This window comes from Pseudopodoces humilis, chromosome 23 (genome assembly GCF_049639895.1).
Source record: "Pseudopodoces humilis isolate 2021_Gansu_Grassland_sample_001 chromosome 23, ASM4963989v1, whole genome shotgun sequence".
Taxonomy (NCBI): Eukaryota; Metazoa; Chordata; class Aves; order Passeriformes; family Paridae; genus Pseudopodoces; species Pseudopodoces humilis.
In genome coordinates this window covers 7,219,213-7,241,381 of record NC_142222.1, presented here as the reverse complement: position 1 = coordinate 7,241,381, position 22,169 = coordinate 7,219,213, and the positions used below count along the sequence as shown (strand labels likewise).

Here is a 22,169-nt window from a genome sequence, read left to right as displayed (position 1 = left end):
CCTATCTTGAATGTATCAAAAAAGATACATTCTAGACTAGACTAAATTCCAAGTTTGCTGGTAGTTTTTGTGAGCAGCTCTAATACAAGTGAAATACCACCACCACCAAATACTTACGCATACTCATTAATTAATCTGTTTGCAATATACAGTTCTATTGTGCAAGTGGTCAGGAGATTGAAAAATAAGACAAATGTCATTTTCTATTAATAATTTACACTCTACTGCTTTCTTAAATTAAGACCTCTACCCCAATAGCATCTTTGAGGTGGAATATGTCATCGTCTGTCCATCACTAGTATTTAATGGAGCTACATAATTATATGAGCTTGATAGAAAACATGCTTTTGATGGAGTTAATGTTCAAAAGAAGTAAGAAGTTTGCAGTTCTCTTTTAAACTGTTTTAATTCTGCTTTTTGTCTGTCTTGCCATGCAACAGCTAAATAACTTTCATAACTTTTCTGCTCCCAGGGCTGAAAAATTTAGCTCTTCTCTCCATGTTACCAGAAGATGAGTCCTTCTCAGAGAATGACACTGTTTCAGGCAGCCCTCCCAAAGACAGTGCTCCAAAAAGTCCTGCTGGAGACAGAGCAGGGAAGGGGAGAGATGAGAAGCGCAGCACACGCCCTTTGGTGCATCGTAGTGTAAGTACTTGTTATTTCCAGATCCCCTGACATCAGATATGTGATCTGATATTAAACATCTTCAGATGTTTAAACAGCCTATTCTGAATGTGGGACTGAAATAAGGGATAGTAATGATTTCGTTCGTAGGGAAAAATTGGGGGGCAAGGGAACAGTTGTTTTTTTCATTAGATCCAGCTGATGAAAAACTTCTTGTTCTGAACTGATTCACAAAAGTGAATCAGGAGAGGGGCATGTCTGGTTCTTTGTAAAAGGGCTGTCATTTCCCCTGGTTGTTGGCACTGTTGAGTAGGAGTATGAGTTTCCTACAGTTTTATACAGTGTTTAAAACAATTATTGTGTAATAATTTTATGCAGGGAGATATGAGCAAAAGAAAAGAACATAATTTAATTGTATGGAAGCTTAAGACATGAATACATCAAGAATTCTTCAGTAGGAAGTTTTGATAGTCAATGAAAAATGTTTGTCAAGTGCAGATGACTGAATTCTTTCCATGCTTGTTCCTGCAGGTATTACATTTTGTTTTAATCTTTTAGCACTTCTGTTCTATTTTTAGGGGAAAGGAGATACTCACAAGGAAATCCAGTCTCCTGCAGAAGATAAAGTAGGAAAACAAGAAATTGAAATCAAAGCCGTCTCTGCAAAGAAAGCTGTTGTGAGACAAGAGTCGGACTTGTCTGTGGATGGGAATGTTCCTGCAGCAGGTAAAAAATGATTTCTCATTTCTCTGTCACAGAAATATCCACTCATCTGCAAACAAACAGCTGTCCTTTTTATTCCTAATCCAATTTTGCATATTTTCAAATGTCTATGTCTGCTTTGTGAAAACCTGCCAGACATTGCTTTGAACAAATGCTTTGCAGTCTGTCTAAAAGAGTCTGGAAATCAGAGTAGATTTCCAGAAATATTTATCCATGTATGGAGATTATAGTCCCTGTTGGTCTAACACAACACTTGTGTGTTCTGATGCACTTGGAACCAGAAAATAAGTGTCTTATCCTGTTACAGACTGGGTTTGTAAGAATTGTGATAGTTAAATGGATCTGTCTGTAGTACTGTCCTTTATATGATTTTACTAGATAGTATAAATTTCTTTACCTTCTGTTTCCATACACTTTTATAAAGATTTTATTTTCAAGTTGTAATAATTATTTTTATCATTTCTGTTTATTTTCAAATTTGGATTATAAAAATTAAGCTATCACTTATTTCTTTTATTTTTAATGTCACTTAGATGATTTTCTTATTTTGTTTTTATTTACAAAGCAGGTGACTCCCTCTCAGAAGATTCAACCCAAAAACCAACAGAGAAGGTTTTAATACCTAGCCAGGAACAAGTTTTTGCTGAATGCTCTCAGAAGAGGATTTTGGGGTTGCTGGCAGCTATGTTACCACCTTTCAAATCAGTTAGTTCTTTTACTTCCATCTGGGTAGTTTTCTAGGTGCCCAAATAACATGAATATAAAATTCATAGGAATTAAGTATGAGATATGGGCCCATGTTGCTTACATGTTATGAAATGTGAATTAGAATGTCTTCAGACACTGACATCACTGAGGAATGTAAGGTTTGTTCCTGGATCGGGGGAGAAGGAAGGGAATTTTAATGTATCTGTGAAGTAGTGTGTTAACTGTTTAACAGAGTTTAAATCTTCAGTTTAGCTTCCCATGGCAGGTCACACTAACAGGCCAAAAACCAGAGTAGGCATGTAGTTTCTCATTCCTTCTGTCCCATTTGAAAGACCTTTAGAACAGAACAGAAGCTTTTGCATGTGCTGACTTTGACTAAAAATCTTGTGTTCTTTCCCTGCCTCACTGAGATTTTCCTCTCTCCACAGGGCTCCACAATGTCTCTGATCAACCTGGAGCAAATACTTCCACTGATGTTTCATGTTGTTATCTCTAATGCTGGTCACCTGAACGAAACTTATCACTTAACCTTGGGACTTCTGGGCCAGTTAATCCTCAGGCTTATGCCTGCAGAGGTGGATGCTGCTGTGACTAAAATCCTTTCAGCCAAACATAATTTGTTTGTACCAGGAGATGGGTCTACAGTGCCAGAAGGCTGGAAGACAACTCATCTTCTGTTCAGTCTGGGAGCTGTGTGTTTAGACAGGTGCTTCTTACCTTAACCCAATTAGTTAATCACTGCTGAACATTAATTTTCTTTCATGTGTGTCTCGTGCATAGAGGCTTTTTAATAGAAAGGTTATTAAACCTGTACCCTGGTCATGGAAGGGGCTTAGTATCTGCAGCCTTGGTTGCAGTAGGAATCTGAATTTCCTTCCAGAAGAAGGCTGGCTGCTTAAGAGTGGCCTAATTTCCTGTGCTTACCTACACAGCATGTCATGGGGCGAAGTGAGGTTTGGAAACCAAAAATACAGTCCTTTATTTTTTGTTTGACATTAATTCTCTCACATTGTTAGAAATCTCTTGTGTAACTTGGGGAAGGAGGAGGGTGTGTCACATAACTATCACCAGTGCTGAGTTCTGGATGTGGCCCTTCTATGTAAGAGTATTTGGTAGAGAAGTTTTTTATAGTAAAATTGTACTAGAAGGAGCATGGAGAGACAGATATTGAAGATCCTGAGAAAGCTCTCAAGCATTCTGAGATTAATGTCATGCCTGTTAAATGTGACTTATTTTTTATTGTAGCTGTGTTTTACAGAGAGGGTTCATAAACAAATAGAAAAGATTATGAAATTTCAAGGCAGAATATCCAGAGCATAAGCTGAGGGAAAGGATTTTCTCAAAAACGAACTTTAGCGTAAGAGTCCCTGCAGGTTATTTGTGTGATCCACAGAGTGAGCAGGTGGTCACGTACATGGGAAATAAACCTCTTGCTGCCATGCAAACAGAAACTTCTGAGTTCTCAATTAAAATTCAGAGTTAACAGTGGCAATATTCAGACACACTTTGATTTGAGACTGTAGACCCTCTCAGAAAACAGAACAGTATTTATGCTCTATGGAAAGCAAAGCAGAATTCATGTGTCAGCTGGCACGAAAGCTTCAAGTATTTGGAAAAACAGTTCTGTAATAATTGGAAAGCTGCAGCTGTGACAGATTACCAGTGATAAGCTGTTTTGGGGAAGAATAGCTTCAGATCAGTCAGCAACCAGCCTTCCTAATGCAGCCTGCTCTTGCTTTGCAGTCGTGTAGGTCTGGACTGGGCGAGCTCCATGGCAGACATCCTGCGGTCCCTGAACTCCTCTGCACAGTGGCACCATGTGATTGCAGCTTTCACTGACCACTGCATCAAGCAGCTGCCCTTCCAGCTAAAGCACACCAACATCTTCACTTTGTTGGTGCTGGTTGGCTTTCCTGAGGTAAGTGGCCTGTTGGTCCTAAAGGAAACAAGATTGGTTAGAGCTTTTAGGTATCTCTTTCTAAATACTACAGATTACATCAATTGGAAGCAACCTTTATAAACTCTCAAAACCTCTGTGTGTCAGAGTTCACATCTTTCCACTTGTGCACAATTAACACTGATCTAATGAAGAATAATGGGCTGGTTTTGCCTGGCATTTCTTTGGATATTACTTGTAACTGCTACAAGCAAACCAGCTTCATTTGTTTCAGTATCTAAAAGGATTTTTGTACAAGCAAACCAATCCATTCTCCATCTTGATGTTCATAATTGATACATTGCCTATGTAACATTAAGTTGGTTGGTACAGACATTTCCTTTACAGACTCAAGCTTCCATTTTCTAGAGATCAGCAAATACCAGGCATCAAGGAGTGGTTCACCTAAAAAATACAACAGCAAGAAAAAGCAAACGTAACCAATATAAGACATGGCTGTGTATTTGTGAATAAGTATTCCAGATGCTAACTGAAGTTCTGCTGCTGTTTCAGGTGCTGTGCATGGGCACTCGTTCTGTGTACATGGACAATGCTAACGAGCCTCATAACGTGATCATCCTGAAGCACTTCACTGAGAAAAACAGGGCAGTGGTTGTAGACATCAAAACCAGAAAGAGAAAAACAGGTTCTGTGACATTTTTGTTTTATCAGAGAATCACAGAGTATCTCCTTACAGTTGGTTACAGATACCCAAAAGCAAATGTTGCCTAGACCACTGTGCAGGTCTGCAGAGATTGAATTCCATTATTAGTTGGTTGCCTGACTTTCTGTTCATAGGTTACCAAATTCTGCTTGCAGGTCACTGCCAAATTGTGAAGCTTCTGCAGCAATTATTTCAATTCTCTTTATTCAGAAAAGGATTTAGAAAACTTTTGAGACCATTCTGGTAATTGAGAAGTCTCAGAAATAGGCTTTTGATGAAGCAGTTGTTTCTGTTTCAAGATTTGTGTAGTGCTTGTGTCTTATCCTTTACAAACCTGTGCTTAATGCTAACTTAAAAACAGTTTGGATATCCCTAAAATTTGAGGCCAAGTGAAACATTTAATATATAACAAATCAGCTGGGTTTTTAGGAGCAAGGACTTTTCTCTTTGTATGACCTAATATTGTGAACTTAATAAAGCAAAGGTTGTCCTAAGATTTGACTACTGAAGTTGTATAAAAGACATTTGGAAAAATCAACAAACTAAACCACTTTTTGATATTGAAGGAAGATTTGAATATAAAAGCTTTTCTTTTTGTTTAACTGTTGACATTTTTAACAGTAAGATCAGCAATATTTATTTCATCATATCAATTGCAGGTCAGAATTTTCCCCATTTTAATTGTACAATACAACATGTGCCACTTTGTGTGCTGTACCTTTAATGTGCAAATATGTGCTGTTACCAGAAGTGACCTGGGGATTTTTAACTTGCACTGAAAAATTAAATACTTTCTTGACTGTTCAAGGAATCTGTGATAATTTTTGTATAAGATCTTTATTAGAACATAATTGATATAAGGATGTCTCATGTCTCAGCCTACTCACATCTACTAAGAGATGACTACAATGTCATTTAATATGAAGGAATTTTAACTAAATTTAGTGAATTTTTAACCTGAAGTGAGTTGTGTTTTTTCTCTCTTGTAGTGAAAGACTATCAGTTGATTCAGAAATGTGAGCAAGAAGGCAGTGATTCCCAGGCCCAGCTGAGGCAGTACCTGCAGCACTTTGTCCTCATCTCCACCCACCTCCTGCAGACCAGCATGGACAGCACCTATGCTGAGGCAGTGGAAACAACTTGGGTCTTGTCACTTGCTCTAAAGGGGCTTTACAGAACTCTGAAGGTACCTGACACAGAATATGATAGACAAATAAAAATTCATCTTCTACCCTGTGCTACAGGAACCTGGGCATTGACTGAGCACACTGGGGAATTACCACAAGGACATTTCTGTCACAGCTGGATCCCTTTATGCCTGGAAAATGCTGCTGGGCTTTAAATAGCTTTTCTGAGTCTGAGCTGGAAGTTGCTTTTCTTCTCCTCTGTGGGGGCCAGCCATTCAGAAGAGCTAAGGAAGAAATTCCCAGAGATAACATTTTATGGATATTTTTATGGGTTTTATGGACTTTTCTCAGTCCTGAAGTATTTAAAGAGGAAATGTTATTTTCTTTTTTTGACTGTCAGATCAAAACATACTCAGTTACTACTCTGTGCTCTGTGCACATCATAGATGATACCTTAAGGGATTTGAAGTGGGGGTTTTTATTTTAGGGAAATGAAAGGAAAAGATTCCCAGTGTTGTTCATCTGGGCAGGAAATTCACCCGAGGCTTTGTGACAAGGCCTCACAAGCATTGTGATGCATTCTTCCTTTTTTAGTTATTTATTTGTGTGTGTCTATGTGTGCAGATTCATGGCTTTAAGGAGATCCAGTCTGCCTTTCTTCAGTCTGGTTTACTCAAACTTCTAGTGAAGAAGTGTAGCAAAGGAACAGGCTTCAGTAAGACTTGGCTTCTCCGAGACTTGGAGGTAAGAAAAGTGACATTTTGTAAAGTCAGGCTTCACACAGTGGCATGAAAGGTTATGGCAGTACACTGCCCTCCTGGGGACTCAGGATTATCTCTAATTAGTCTCTAAAAAACTGTTCACTTAACTGTATCCCTAAATCTCGCTCCTTCTGCCCATCATAATCGTGTGGATAATAGACTAAATTCTTTAAAACAGGAGCTGATTTTCACTAATCTGATTTTATTTGGAAAAAAATTTGCAGGATGAGACATTTCTCACCCACTCAGATTGTTTTATGGATTTTATTTAGACTGTTCTTGAAAATTCAATTCTTCAGTTTAGAAAATCTCTAAGAAAAGCATGACTTGCACAAGGTTTTGGTGCAGTGCAGGTGGGGAGATCAATGCACATGTGGGCATAGTCTTTCACAGTGGTTGTTAATTGCTGAAAGATGAGTGTGGTTCTACTGTTAGTTATGTTTTATCTTAGGCAGGAGTTGTGTTAATTCATTTTTAGGACTATGATGAAGCCAAAGGTGTTTTCAAAGGAGAAGGATGTGTAGGGGCATCACTGGCATTTTGGTGACAGACACCTTTGCTCTGGTTTTGTCTAGAAATCTTCAAATCTTTGATGTACTGAAATGGTTAAATAATTACTTTCTCAACTTTCTTTGCACTTTCAGCTAAGAACTCAAGTTGTCTTTGCAGCAGCATGGAAGGTGTAGCTCATTAGTGAAGTGGGAAATGGTTTTGTTTTGTGTTTTGGGGTTGGTTTTTTTATTTTTTAGGTGTGCTTCTTTGTAAAATAGCGTGTCCAGGTCTGATAATGCTCCTCTAAGATGCTGATTGCAACCAAACTAATAATACCTGCAGCTGTCACACCATATGCTACTTTTTCTCTGTGCAGATTTTGTCAATAATGCTGTATTCCTCAAAGCAAGATATCAGTTCCCTGGCTGAACAGGAGGATACTGAACTGGAAGACAGAGAACAAGATCAAGATGTGGAGCAGCCTGTTGTTGGTCCTGTTGACTTAGAGCAGAACAAACTTGATCCTCTGGAGGGCCTGGATGAAGCCACCAAAATATGTTTCTTGGTATTTAAATTAGTTTACTTCCTTTTGGGTAAATGTGCATTTGCTAGTTGCATAAAACATTTGGTAATTCATGTGGTTGTTTTTCCTCTAAATTTATAGAGTATGGGTCTTTGATTTCAATGCATCATTCTTCAAAGAAAATAAAATAGAACTACAGTAATGAATGCTACAAAATCATTATACAGTGTTTTGCTAAATTGCTTCTCATTATTATTAATCCAGATTATTAAATTCAGATAATAAAGTTCATTAATTCTCTACCTACAAAGTGGAAAATAATGCCTAGGTCATCCTTAAAGAAACTTAATCTTTCTTTTCCCCCTCTAATGTGTTTTTGGGGTATTTTTCATTTCTTTTTGCTCCTTGCTCAGATGACACACGATGCTCTTAATGCACCTCTCCACATTCTTCGAGCCATGTACGAGCTGCAGATGAAAAGAACGGATTCTTTTTTCCTGGAAGTTCAAAAGAGGTAGGTGAAAGCAAGCCTGGGTCCAGCAGAGAAACAGTGGTGGGTGAAAATCTAAAATCCTCTCAGTGCTGAATAGAAATTCTTCCAATGATAAGATTTGGTTTTCATGTGTGAAGAAGTAAGGAAATAAACTCCTGCTAAGTTGTACTTATGGAAGCAAGTCACCATCGTCTGAAACACATCACATGCTCTTTTCTATGAAGATCCACTATGGCTCTGAATTCTGTGAACTGAGGAAGAGTCAAGAGCTCACATGTGGCTTCTGGTACTCAAAGCATCTCACAAACACACCATGTTCTCACAGAAATGAGTGATTTTATAACATTTAAATCCTTTGGCTTGTTAGAACAGGGGGACAGTTAACATGATAAAAATAAGCAGAGCTTAATCTTTCCAAAACAGAAGGTGGGAAGATTTAATTTGCATTTAATTGCCCTAATTGAGTTTGCCTTACTTTGGAAACACATTTGTGTATTTTTGATTTTCTCTTGCCTCTGTGAAGGTTTGATGGGGATGTAATCACAACGGATGAGAGGATCCGGACGCTGGCTCAGAAGTGGCAGCCCAGCAAACGCTTGAGGCTGGAGGAGCAGAGTTCCAAGGCAGTGGATACAGATATGATCATCTTACCCTGTTTGGTATGGACACCTCTACAAACAGGAGCAATTGGAAAAGAAGGAATTTTGGCATTCAGTAGCTTCTGTTTAGTAACTTCAAACCTGAGAATTTTTTTTTAAATACATTGGAAATAATCTGTTATCAGTGTTTTATGACAAAATAAATGAGCAGGTACAAGAAGCAAGTATTCCTTCCTTGTTATTCCTTCCTTAAGGAAATTAAAGAATTTGATTCCCAGGTCAGGAGAACAAATTGTGATTGCAGGCTGTAATTTCCTCCCCTTACACAAGAGAGATTGTATCTCATTGCTGTAAGCCTATGCCATGCTACTGTTTTAGCATATCATTGTTATCTTACAGTGAATTCAGCAGAACAAGGAAGCAATTAATTTATCTTGTTAAGTAGACACTACACTCACAAGCTGTAGGTTTTGCATTCAATAGCAGGGGCCCACAGCTCTGCTTTATTTTGAGGGCTCACTCCTGCCCCTGTGGTGTCACCAGCACAGCTGTTTATCAGTTGCATAGCAAAGGGAAAGGAGCTTCCTGAAGCAGTTTCATATAATTATAAGAAAAAAATAGGCCTTTCAACAGCTTATACAGAGGCTGTGGAATATCCACGCCTGGAAATTGTCTAAACTGAACTGGACAAAGCTCTGATTTTGAAGTTATCTCAACCTTAACCAAATTTGCACCAAGTGATCTCCAAAAGCCCCTCCCAACTTGCTTCATTTCAGGGCACTTGGTAGCTTTACCTGTGTAGGTGAGCTTCAGTTAACACTTCTGGCTAGAATGCTAACTGCTGTTTCCACAAATGCATCAGTGTATAATGAGGTGTGTAGACACAAACAGTGTTTCTCAGGAAATCTGTAGCTGTGTGAGTGACCCCACTTTTGTGGGGTTTTTTGCAAATTCATTTGTTGACTGGTCAGATAGCCAAACATAAAGCAGTAAATTTTTTCACATAAGCAATGTTTTCAAACAAGTAAATGTTTTCAGACTTGCATTTCTTTTCTTGCAGTCAAAGCCTGTGCTCTGTGATAAAGCAACAGAAGAAACCAATCCTGTTGCTCAGAAACTCATCACCAACACGGAGAGTGACCTGCAGCTCAGCTATGCCAAGCAGCGACGCACTAAGAGTTCCATTCTCCTACACAAGGAGCTGGACTCCAGGAGTAAAAAGGCTGTGAGGGACTACCTGTATCGTGTGAATGAGGCAATTGCAGTTCTGTATGCCAGGCATGTGCTGGCTTCCTTGTTAGCTGAGTGGCCTGATGATGTGGCAATAAATGAGGAAATCCTAGATCTCAGTGGGCCAGCCCATATGACATACATCCTGGACATGCTGATGCAGCTAGAGGAGAAGCAGTTATGGGAAAAAGTAAGTGGATTTCACTCAGACATGTGAACAGAACCTGTGCCTACATGCCATGAGACTCTGACTGACAAAAATACTTGCAGTTCCTTTTTTCAACAAAATTGAAACTCCAAAATTTAAATTAGTTCTGAAAAAACCGTTGGAACCTGTCAATGTCTTGATGTGCTGATCTTGTTAACAGAAACTGGAAAAACTAGCTGTGTAGAGAGAACTATTTCAGTTATGAAAGAGAAATTGGTGAAATAGGCAGTCTGGTTTGAAAATAGACAGTCTAGATGGTAATCCAGAGAAATTGGTTATCCAGGCAGTGCCTTTTAAAAGCTGCTTTTTCTTAGATTTCAATGTGTATGTTGTAATACCTGCTACTCCACTGATGAGCTGGTGGTGCAAGTGATCTTGGAATTACAGTAGAATGTTGTAATGAAAGCATCAACTCAAGGCTTCACAGCAGTCAAAGCAAATCAAGTGCTGGGACTCTTCAAAGAGGGAATGAAAAATAAAGCAGAAGACATTGGTATGTCACTGAACCAATACTATGCACTCTTTTGGACTGCAGTGACTCCCTCATCTCAGTAAAAAGTTAAGATGCAGTACAAGTGGAAGAGAAGAATGGCAGGGATTATTATAGCCATGGAATAACTTCAGTATGAGGAACCAACTGTTTTTCTTCATTCTGGATCTTTCTCCTGTGGGGCATTGAGGGAGAAGGAGTAATGGAAAAGTCTGTTCCTCTTTCTCTGTAGATTTAAAGCAGTAAATAGCATGCAAAAGTTAAGAGCAAGTATTATTCACTGGCCCTCCCAGTAAGAAAACAAAGGAGTGTCAGATTAAGGTAATAAGCGGCAGGTCCAAAACAAACCAAAAGAACAGGTTCTTGGCACAGTAAGTCATGGAAATTGTTGCCCCAGGGTGTTTTTATGGGTTCAGAAAAGGGCAGGATGAACTGATCGAATAAAATCTATTAAGGCACATTAAATTCAGAAGCCTAGCCTTTGTCTTAGGCTGTTATGCAAGTGCAAGGCAAAGAGTGCATTCAGGGAACTGCTACATGCTGCCTTTGTTTTTTAAACTCCTTTTCCCAAGAAGTCAGTTTTTGGCTGATTTGGAGATGAACCTGCTGGCCTGGGCTGGTGTATGACATTTCTTAGGAGGAGTTAGGAGATGGCAGGTGAAGACATTCAATGAGTTGCTCTGATGGCCTGAAAGGTCCTCAAGTAACAAAATTCCTGATTCAGAGCTTTTATGCAATATTATAAAAATAATAAAAAGGGAGACTCAGGTGGTTCTGAATTATATTTAGTGTGTCCTGACAGATTAAAGGACATTTTTGGGTAGTTGTAAACACACAGCATCTGCTGCTTTCAAAACTTCAGCCATCATTATAATTTCTTCTTATGCACAGAGTTGTACATTTTTTTTTTTTGAAAGCTGAAATATGTGACCTATTCAAATCAAAACCTGTAGGTATAGAAGGTAAGGGTGCCTGTTTAGTATATTAACAAAGTTATTTATCTCACTTGAATATAGCTTTAGTTTCCTGTTAATTACTTTACGGATTAGCCTTGATTCTAGCAGATGTGTGAAGAGACATAGCCAATATCACGCTTTTATCAAATAAAGAATGAAAGATCTATAACAGAGGACAGAATAAGTCTCTTGTGCTTATGGAGATGACACTTGTAAGCATCATTTGTGAATTTATCTTATTTCTTGCTGGTACCTTGACTCCCTCCTCCAAAATACTGCATGGCTGGACATGACTCGTGTCAGCCATCAGCACCTACAGCTGTAAATGTTCTTTTGACAGTAAATTGTATTTACATGACATTTCTCTTCCCCAGATTCTCCAGAAAGTGCTGCATGGCTGCAAGGAGAGCATGCTGGGGACCATGGCCCTGACAGCCTGTCAGTTCATGGAGGAGCCAGGGATGGCAGTGCAGGTGCGGGAATCTCAGCATCCTTACAACAACAACACCAACTTTGAGGTAAGGCAGCCGTGGATGCCAGTGCATGACTTGAAATCACACAGGGGTTGGAGCAGAAGCCTCTCAAAGTTCCACGTGGGTGTCTCTGGGACTTCTGTGCTTGAAGTGCTTGTGTCTGTTCAGGCTTGCTTGGAAAAGGCTGATGTCAGATTGCTCAGGCCTTGCCCTGCAAAGAAATGTGTTCAATCAGGCACTTTAATGTAATTCTAATTCAGTCATATGAAAAGTGCATAACTTATGTGATTTTACTGTGCATGTATTTGAAGCAGATCATATTTTTAAATGGTTTCAAGGCCTTAATGATCAAATATTTCTACCCTTCCTTCCAAAGATTTGTTTCAGTTGGCCTGTTACTCCCTTGTGCTGTTAGATGAAAGTAGGAGTGGTGTCTTTTTTCTTGTATTTCTCATTTTATACCCCTTCTCTGACACAAACAGTTTGATTTTCTTCTCTTGATACTGTTTGAAAGCATTTTTCTGATATAGTTTGGTAAGTAATTAGTGCCTCAGGGCAGTCTTGGGATTTTTAATTTCCCTGCTGCTCTTACTCTTCTGATTTTTATTTTCAAAATGCATATAACCCCTTAGGTTCTGGCAGTGAGATCAATATCAGCAACAATTACTGCTTTTGAAAAAGGAAAGCATTGCTGGCAATTAATTTTACATGCTTAACAGCTAATGTGAACAATAGGCCATGCTTTACATTTGTTAAATTAGCTCTGGGTGAAAATATCGAAGAGTTTTTTACTCACAGAGATGCTGTAAGATTTTTTTATATCTCCCTTGCTTGCATGGTGAAAGTGGAGTGGGTTCTGGGCAGTACAAGTGACAGGACACAAAGCTGCTGTGTTTATTTCTCAGGATAAAGTTCACATTCCTGGTGCTATCTACCTCTCCATCAAGTTTGACTCTCAGTGTAACACAGAGGAGGGCTGTGATGAGCTGCTCATGTCCAGCAGCAGCGATTTCCAGCAGGACCGGCACAGCTTCAGTGGCTCTCCACAGAAATGGACTGACTTTGAGCTTCCAGGTGAATAAGCAATGATTCAGGTTATACAGGATATTGCTGGGACTCCTGAGAGAAACTCCTCATGAGTTAAATGTGGATGTTCCTGAGATGTGCAGAAAAAAAGCCAGTCCTTTCCTTGTTCCACTCTGTTTGCTCTGACGTGCTGCTCTTGCATTTGTTTCTGAAAAGTGGCTTATCTGTTGTGCTGTGACCTTTTCTTTCCACCCCTCAGTCAAAGCATGCACTCAGCTACTGGAAACAAATTTGATCTTGATCCTGTTCCAACACAGTCCTTGTTCTGCACGATATTCACTTACATTGTTTATGCCTTGTCTTACTTTCCACAGGAAGCACATTTTTTTATTTAAAGAAAAAAAAATAAATATGCTTATCTCTGTCTCTGCTCTGCTGCTGCTCTGAGCAAAGAGAGCCAGTGCCAGCACCTTGGCTCCAGCTGGTGCCACAGAGCACAGCTGGAAAAAACCCAGGGTTTGACTGCCAGCTGCACTCTGGATTCTGTGAGCACATTTGTGAGAGCACAGTGAGGAGCAAATGCCAGGGAGCACAAGGACTGCACGATCCCCTGCTTCAGATGTTAAACTGTTTTAACCACTGAGCAGTGGGGTGCTGCAGGAAGCTCTTGACTTCAAGGACTGTCAGCACCTGTAAAGAGATTTAGGAACTTTCTTAGCGAACCAGTTTGGGTTACAAGATGCTGGTTTTGGGTTACAAGGTGCTACTTAAAAGCAGATGTCTGTTCTGTAGAAATAGTCAAGATTTTTGTGAACTTCTATCTGCCTTCTTTGTCCTCCCTAATAGTTGCTGAGGTTTGCCAAGGAGCTGAACTTCGAAGCTCATTGTTTAGAGCAGCCTTGGCTGTGAAACTCGAGTTTCACCTTGCAGAAGTTTATTTCCAACCAAGACTGTCTGGATTAAGGCTCTTGATTCAAACAGGTTTTAGCTGAAACCAGACATTTAAAGGCTTCTTGGCTTTTCATTTGATTGAAGGGCTTTCTCCTATGAGTAGGAGAGAACACTGTCTCCATTTCATGCTATAAAGGGAAATTCTTTTATAAATATTTCCTTTTAAACCCTAAAAAATAATTCAAAATTTTTTCTTGTTCATTAAACTTTGAAAATTCTGCTTCCCAGTGAAATCTAACCTGCTTGTCCCAGGGTGACAGGCTTTTTCATGGGAAAGATATTTAAAGTTCTAACAGCTCTAGTGTTATAGAGCACAGCAGGTAAGAAGATGTTCTGTGTAGTGTTACATCCAACTACCAGGATTTATCTCTGAATGTGTCTCAAGATGCTGCAATGGCAAAAACCTTTTGAATGTTTTTTCCATTTAATTTTCTGATCTGTAAAAATTTTGCTTTCAAATACTTTAAACCTTTTGTGCAATGAATTCACGTGTCGTTGTAAAGAACTTGGCTGCCTTTGTAGGGATTCTTGTTTAATAAATCATAACTGATCCAGTAACACCATTGGAAAAGTGAAATTACATGTGCAGAATATGGAGTTTCTTTAATTTCCTCTGTTTAGTTGTCAAAAATGTAAAAGACATTATCCCTCCTATCCAGTATCTTTACACAGAGGATCTTTGTGGGTTTTGCTTCAGCCTCCTCTTTGTCACCTGTTCTTTGCATTTCATGGTTACCAAAAAATAAAAGACCACCTTTCTTGAATGAGGACATCTAGAATTAAGTAATTTCAGAGTTTTCATTTAAATTGCATTTGAGATGGCAAAACTAACTCAGAGGATAGTAATGTGGGCTTTATTCCTTCCCTGCATGTAGGAGACACGCTCTACTACCGATTTACTTCTGACATGAGCAACACTGAGTGGGGTTATAAGTTTACAGTGACAGCAGGTCATCTGGGAAGGTTTCAGACAGGTAAGAGATGTTCAGAATGTATTGAAAAGGGCCTTTTCTAGTGATTTTGCTGAGCTTTGAGAGACTTGTGGTTATCCCTTCTCATTGACTTAGAATTTGCATTCCGTGTCTTAGAAATAACATGGTCAGTTTTGTTCAAGTTGAAACTCAACTGATGTCTCTTACTTCCTGTGACTTTGGGGTAGAAACACAAACATCTTCACAGAGACTTGGAGATAACAATTATAGTAATGTAATTTGCATCCAAAATCTCATTATATCATAGTAATTACACAGAGTATTTAGTAAACACTCCAGGATACCGTAATTTGAAACAGAAATAATGGTAATTGCATTTTTCAAAAGTGGTTATCCATTAAAATAAGATGGTTCTGGGTCTATTTTTTAGCATAAGAGGTTTTGTTAGCTTATTTTAGAGTTTAAATATTTTCAATGAAATTGAGGCTGGTGGATAATTTGCTATCAGCAGAACTCTACTGCATGTCATATAATAGGAAGGGCCTGTGGTTTTTTTGCCTTATTTGGGCGAAAATTTAATTTTGGATGTGATTCTTTCCAATTTTTATGTAAGTTTTGCCCCAGGAAAGATTTGCCATATCAGGATGTAATCTAGAGTTATCTCAGATTTTTGTTTACTATTTTAATTCAATACTTGGTGCATGGAGCAAACTGACTATATTAACAGAGTGTGTCCCTACAAAACTGAACAACTATTTGAATTTTCTTTTTTTTTTTTTTTTCCCAGGGTTTGAAATTCTAAAGCAGATGCTGTCTGAGGAAAGAGTAATTCCTCACCTTCCACTGGCCAAAATCTGGGAGTGGCAGGTGGGGGTGGCATGTCGCCAGACGGGTCACCAGAGGCTGAAGGCCATCCACCTGCTCCTGAAAATTGTGCAGTGCAGCAGCCAGGGGTGAGTGGCTCCACATCCTGCACCAATGGCAAAGGCCAAGGGAACAAAAAGGCATTAAAATGATATTATTTTGAACCAAAAAAAAACCCCAAAACCCCTTGTGATTTGAAGCAGCTATTCTTAATTTGCCTGTCAGATGTAATTTACAGTGCTTTGATAGCAGGAATGTTTTACTCTCTTTTCTTTCCTGGCCTTTAAAGAAGTCTAATTAATTCAAATGTCATTGTAAAGGAAAAAAAAATCATCACAAAACAGGACAAAGGTAGATTTCAATTAATTTTCTAGAAATTTATTCTCATTGTATTAGTTATACTGCAGAATTAAGGTAAGGATGAAGTAATAACCTGGTGAAGTGATGATCTGATTCTCTGTGAAATAAATAGCTTTTAAATTAGTATTTTTAGTTGTACCACTAAGCCTGTAATTGAGTTTTAAAAGGGATATGTGTCCTTAAGCTTATGTACGTATGGCATGAGTATTTCTAGATGCAAGAGCATTTAGCACAGTGATTATTTTTTATTTTTAACTGTCACAAATGTATGGTTTTGTTCTCTTATATTTGATTTGGTTTTGGTTTCCCCCCTACCTCCCCATTCCCAGAAATGGGTATGGTGGTTACTCACTATTCCATCATGATTTCATATAAATTACTTTTTTTTCAGGGACTGTGACCTCACCTTATTGAAGCCACTTTGGCAGCTTTTCACCCACATGGAAAACAATTCATGTCACGACACAGCCAAGCCTGGTATTCTCCTTCCTCTTCATCGTGCACTGGCAGAGCTCTTTTTTGTGACAGAAAACAGAGTTACTGTAAGCACTTCCTGTGTTTCTATCCCTCCTTTTCTCTGGGAATGACAGAGAATTCAGTGTTACACTAAATGCAGTTTTCCTTTATCCTTCAGAGCTACAGAAATATTAGCAACTTTCACTTACGGAGTGTGGCAGCAAATTCTAATAAGAGGGGAATTCTGTTACCTTATCCATTACTGGACTTTAAGTAATAGTCCTGAATATTGAGGCCTTAAAGCCACTGTTTATTCTGAGAAGAATTCTGGTTTAATAATTAATTTAAAGGTATTTGCATGTGGTTTTCACTGAGTTGGTTTTGAACTTTAAATATGAGCAGTGTCATGAGCTCATTTCTGTGATCACAAACTGTGTTTCAGTCTGGGAGAGTCTGGTGTGCACTTCTCATACCTTTGGTTCTTGGGAACTGCTCTAATGATCAGCATTTTAAAGTGAATTAGTAAAATACCACCTTTGGTAGAAACATTGGTGTTCATTGCATGTTTTCTGGCTGCAGGAGCTTGGATCTCTACAGGAGTATTTGCTTGCCTTAAATACTGAAGATCATCTTCATCGCTGCACAGCACAGGTAGGATCGCACAGCCCCAGGGCTGGGGGGCTCTGGGATCTTTGTGGCAGACACTGAATGATTTCTCGTTGCCCAGTGGAGTTTATAAAAGAGAGATTAATGTGCTTGGTCATTACAGTACCTTGACAGGCCTCTGAAAGTTGTGAGTGAACTATGCACAAATTATTTTCTAGGATATTGGGAAGAAATTCTTCCCATGAGGGTGGGGAGGCCCTGGCACTGGCTGCCCTGTCCCTGGAAGTGTCCAAGGCCAGGTTGGATGGGGCTTGGAGCAATGTGCTTTGGTGGAAGGTGTCCCTGTCCATGACAGGGAGTGGAATGAAATGATCTTTGAGTTCCCTCTCAACCCAAACCATTCCACAATTCCAGGTTTCTACTTCTCTTTAGTTTCATACGATTTCTTTACACTTTGGGCTTGAGGAGAATTTTTGGTGTGACTTCACTTTTTCTTTTCTCTTCTAGGCCCTGAAAAACATTGCTGCTATCAGCCTTGCCATTAACTATCCAAACAAATCAACAAGTTTCTGGAATGTTTAATACTGGCTCAGGCCTGAGTGCATGGGATAGAGTAGTTTGTCCATAGGACATTGGAACAAACATCTTAACTCCGTTCAGGAGAAGTTCCTTCAGCTTCAGTGTATGAGCACTCTGCAGCCTTCCTTCCTTCCTTCCTTCCACCTTGATGTAGAATTTGTAAAAGTAACAGCGCACTTCAATGAAAAAGCACATCTTGAAGTAACTCATGCGTCGCCTACAGTTATGTATGCACATATTGTAGCATGTTAGAGTAAACAGAACAATATTGTTTTTTATTCAGAGGAAGTAAAGGAAAGAAGGTAGCTGAAGTATGAGAATGGAATGCCCCCACGTTTGTATCATCTGCTCCTGAGGAAACTTGATCCATGAAAGGTGTCAGCTTCAGAAAATGCTGCTGAACTCGGGGTGATGCCATCAGCAGCATCTGTTGTACAGGCAAACCAGAATCTGCTGGCTGCTGCACCAATGGTCCACGCTTGAATCCTGTCATTTTTGCTTTGGAGGCTACTTCCCAAGGAAAAGGATTTCAATTCTTCCCAAACTACAGGTTGTAAAAGAAATTGTGGGTGATTTGCAAAGCAGTTGAAGGATTCCAGTTTCACAGCATCCTTGTGCAAGAGCTTTATGTTTCTCCTGTTCTTTGATTCATTCATTTGGATCACCTGTTCTTACCTTGCTTTATCTCCAATGTACTATTCCAAGTAGCCCATTACTGTAGTGCAGAGAGCAAAGGCTGGCCTTCAGTCACAAGGCAGTGGTGATATGAAGACCTGAAGAACTTAGATGTTTCTCAAAAATCACATCTTTACAAGAAATTACGAGGCTTTTTTTCCTTCAGTTATTTTGATATTAGTGGAGGTCCTTGGCAATGTTGGGAACACGGACTCCCAGCACTCAGGGTGGGGTTAATGATCAATCCACTCTTATCTTACAGAGCAATAACCACATTTCTCTTAGTGAACATGGAATGAATTGCAGACCTTCTATGCTGAAATAAATCGTCTTTCTTCCTGCACAGCAACATTGGTTATTCCCTTTCCAAAGAGTTAAAAAGAACACAGAAAGATTTGGGTGTATTTTGTGTATCACTGCACAGTTTGTAGAGCTGGCATTGTCAAATATAAATTGAGATTACTTTTAATACTAATTATTTTCTTCTTCACCCCAACACTGGAGTATGGAAAAAAAACGCAGCCAAAAGCTCTAGTAGTAACTGAATGCAAGGTGTGTAAAGCAGTGGCTCTGTCAGAAGGAAATGTATTTATTGACCCTGCTTGTCCAAAATTTGAATGGTGCCCAAATACCAGAGCACAGGAGCCTTGCTTTGGGGAGTGTCCTCTGAACTGATGGTCTTATCAGCTGGGACTGGAGTTTAAGGGTGGCCCAATCTCCCTCTGAGAGGGAAACGTGCAGGAATGCATCCTTTGGATTTTTCTTGTTTTAATCTAGTGCTGTAGAGTTTTGTTTTGACTTCTGTTCAGCCAAGTGAGTGCACAGTGATTGCTGAATGTGATTATTCTGCCTGAAATAATTAAAACTGAAGACCAAGAAGCACCATGCTGAAGCCATTGCCTTCAGGAATGGAGTGGCTCTCTTAGCAAATGAGAATGCCAGGATTCAGGAAGAGTGTAGTGTTTGTGAAAGACTGAAAGGGAGCAGAGAGATGCTGCTCTGAAAGCCCTCCTTGAGCACCTTGAGTTGATTTCCTTAAAGAGCTCAATATGGGAAGGGAATTACCAAGATTGTGGTGTACCTTTAATGCACAGATCATTCTGTTCCCACGGTGTTTGAGTTTGCAGCCTCCCTGCTGGGGTGTCAGAGATCCCTGGGGAACCAACTGCTTCCCACCTTGGAATTGTCTGCACAGATTCTGGGCACGGGGAGTTGCTCCACCAAAAGGAGATGTTCCTAAGCTGATGTTAGGGAGTTTTGTGGATGGGGCAGGTGAGCACTTGGAAATTGCTTCTCTGGAGCAGTAGGACTTCTATTCACTGGGCATCCACAGCTGAGGAATCATGGATATGCAATGGCTGCTGTGCTGAGCTGTGGCTCTGCCTGTTCAGTCAAAGAAGGCTTTTTCTTTTTTCACATCAGGGATGAAGACTGTAAATAAACCATTCATAGAAGCTGCCACAGCTCTGTCATAGCCACTTTTTTTTTTTTCTGTTGGACTGTCCTTTTGCTTTCTGGATGAAGACATGAGGCTGCAAGGATGACACAGGAGTGGCCAGAATTCCTTGCTAGGCATTACCACTCAACTTACTCTACCAGCAGTGACTGGCCTCGTGAGTCAGTCCTCTTGCCCTGAAGGAACTGTCTAGGAACAGTGTCCACTAAATATAATTTCTACCCACTAGATGGAACTGAAGGACTGTGACCTGAGTTGACACTGAATCTGTTGCTGCCTTATAACTCAAATCATTAATTATGGATTTTTTAACAGACAAAAAACACTGATTATTTTTTTTTCTTCTGGTAGCTCTAAAGAAAGAGGAATAGAATACCAATAATGAATATTCATGATCAATCACATTTTGAAAATTATGCAGAAGTTCCAAGTGGATGTGAATGATGCTATTGAATTGTATAAAACTGTCTGGAAAACAGGTATGCTGAAAAAAAAAATGTGCCTAATATAAGAAGAACTAAAAAATGAATCACCTATGATGTGTTTAAAACAAACCATATTGTTCCTAATGATACATTTAACTTGCTTTCATTAAACACTTAAAAACGAGAGTTTTATAATTTCTTTTCTTACGGGTTTACTACTTTGCAATTTTTATCAGTTGTTTAAGATATATCAGACCTTTAGATTTATTCCAGTTCAGTTCAACATGTAAAAAGAAAGCTACAGATGTGGGTAAAATATGCAAATGAAGAGAAATATATTGTAAAAATTCTATAAAATCAGAAAAAGTACAACACGGTGTCTGGTTTTTTGTTTGTTTTTCTCCTCTCCTCACTGAATGTTAATGCTGGAGTTTGCAGTGAGATCCAGGGCTTTTCTTGGAATCCTCATTTTCCATGCCTGTAAGTAAACCTGCTTGTCCTCATGTGGTTGGTAAATATCTGATATTACATCGAGCTATGCAGGAACTCCAGACTTCTGGAGTCATCTCTTAAATTCCAGCCCTGCTCTTCACATTCCAGTGGCCTTACCCTAAAAATTCAGTTTTCCCGTGGATATTCACTGTTTTTAGTGCATGTGTATATTTACTTTGAGACCTGAAACACACACCTGGAGGCCCCAGATGTCTCCTGTGAAGCTGGGATTTTTATTAGTGGGTGTTAATTCTAATTAGTGATGTTTATCAGCAGAGGTGCTTGTACCTACCTGGTCCAGTGGGTTTAACTCTAAAGGTTGTTTGCCTTGGGCTGTGTCGAAGTCAACATCTTCCTGTATTTGCCTAAAGCTGCCAGTTGTTTCCTTGGAGAATGGTCTAATTAGGTAATTTTATTAAACACAAATAAACAATAGGATTGTGAGGGTGTGGGAGAGCGAGGACTGTTCCCTGAGGTTTGAGGTTTCAGCTGATAAACCTGAAAAAATTCAGTGTAATTGTTGTGAAATGTAGCATGGTGCCAGGCTTTGGAATGTAACAGAGGGCACAGCCACAGTACTGTGGATCTGCTTTTTCAGGTCAAGTTCATTAAGACTGTTTTTATTCCAAGAGATCAAAAGTAGACTGCAAGTTAGCTTAGAGGTGGGTGACCTTTAAAAAATCTGCTTTTAGGAGAAAGCTGAGCTGTGTTTGAAACAGAAATGGCCCAATCCCTGTGTTTTCACAGCCCAGCTCAGGTCTGTGTCCAGTGGGTTTTGTACCTTCACAAACATGAGGGCAACACCTGCATGTTTATACTATTTTAAATCTATAATGACTCTCTGCAGCTCCCTGGAATACCCTGCTATAAAATCTGAGCACCCTGGGGCAGAAAAAGGCCCAATAATCTGATTTAGTCCTTCCCCTTTTCAGTGGTGAATCCCCCTGAACTGAATTGTGTTGGGTCTGCTGGGGAGGCGTGGTTCCTTTTTCCAGGGGACAAAACCACAACTGTGGGAGCCTTGAAAAGCATGAGCTGGCCTTTAGGGAAAGCTCTAGAATGTTGGAAAATACATTAGTATATGTAAAAAGGTTGGTTTTCAGCACTGGACCAGGAGGTCAGGCTGGATAATAACTGGAACAAAGAATGTCTATTGGTAACATGGCCTGGAAAAACAGGAACTGTACTGGGTTTTGTAGGGGAAACTGAAGTCTGGCCCACTTCACCTCTGCATTTAAAGCAAAGTAGTCAACCCTGATTCCAGTGAATAAAGAGAAATGCACTGTGAATAAGTAAGAGGTGAAGGAAGTGAGATTAAAGCTCATTCTTTCCATGACGGT

At 39.5% G+C, this 22,169-nt stretch overlaps 1 protein-coding gene across 1 annotated transcript in view; it reads left to right on the top strand.

Moving 5' to 3' along the window:
* Nucleotides 1–20,709, top strand: part of ZZEF1 (zinc finger ZZ-type and EF-hand domain containing 1) — a 55,232-nt gene extending 34,523 nt beyond the window's left edge. The window contains exons 37-55 of the mRNA XM_005525866.3: nucleotides 473–645; nucleotides 1,203–1,350; nucleotides 1,913–2,052; nucleotides 2,484–2,761; nucleotides 3,799–3,973; nucleotides 4,505–4,637; nucleotides 5,645–5,841; nucleotides 6,407–6,526; nucleotides 7,412–7,600; nucleotides 7,972–8,072; nucleotides 8,575–8,710; nucleotides 9,711–10,070; nucleotides 11,909–12,052; nucleotides 12,913–13,081; nucleotides 14,860–14,958; nucleotides 15,704–15,869; nucleotides 16,532–16,682; nucleotides 17,176–17,247; nucleotides 17,710–20,709. Coding sequence (XP_005525923.2) covers nucleotides 473–645; nucleotides 1,203–1,350; nucleotides 1,913–2,052; nucleotides 2,484–2,761; nucleotides 3,799–3,973; nucleotides 4,505–4,637; nucleotides 5,645–5,841; nucleotides 6,407–6,526; nucleotides 7,412–7,600; nucleotides 7,972–8,072; nucleotides 8,575–8,710; nucleotides 9,711–10,070; nucleotides 11,909–12,052; nucleotides 12,913–13,081; nucleotides 14,860–14,958; nucleotides 15,704–15,869; nucleotides 16,532–16,682; nucleotides 17,176–17,247; nucleotides 17,710–17,784 — 3,026 coding nt within the window. The 3' untranslated portion in view covers nucleotides 17,785–20,709. The remainder of the gene's footprint in view (nucleotides 1–472; nucleotides 646–1,202; nucleotides 1,351–1,912; nucleotides 2,053–2,483; nucleotides 2,762–3,798; nucleotides 3,974–4,504; nucleotides 4,638–5,644; nucleotides 5,842–6,406; nucleotides 6,527–7,411; nucleotides 7,601–7,971; nucleotides 8,073–8,574; nucleotides 8,711–9,710; nucleotides 10,071–11,908; nucleotides 12,053–12,912; nucleotides 13,082–14,859; nucleotides 14,959–15,703; nucleotides 15,870–16,531; nucleotides 16,683–17,175; nucleotides 17,248–17,709) is intronic.
* The last annotated feature ends 1,460 nt before the right edge of the window (nucleotides 20,710–22,169 follow it).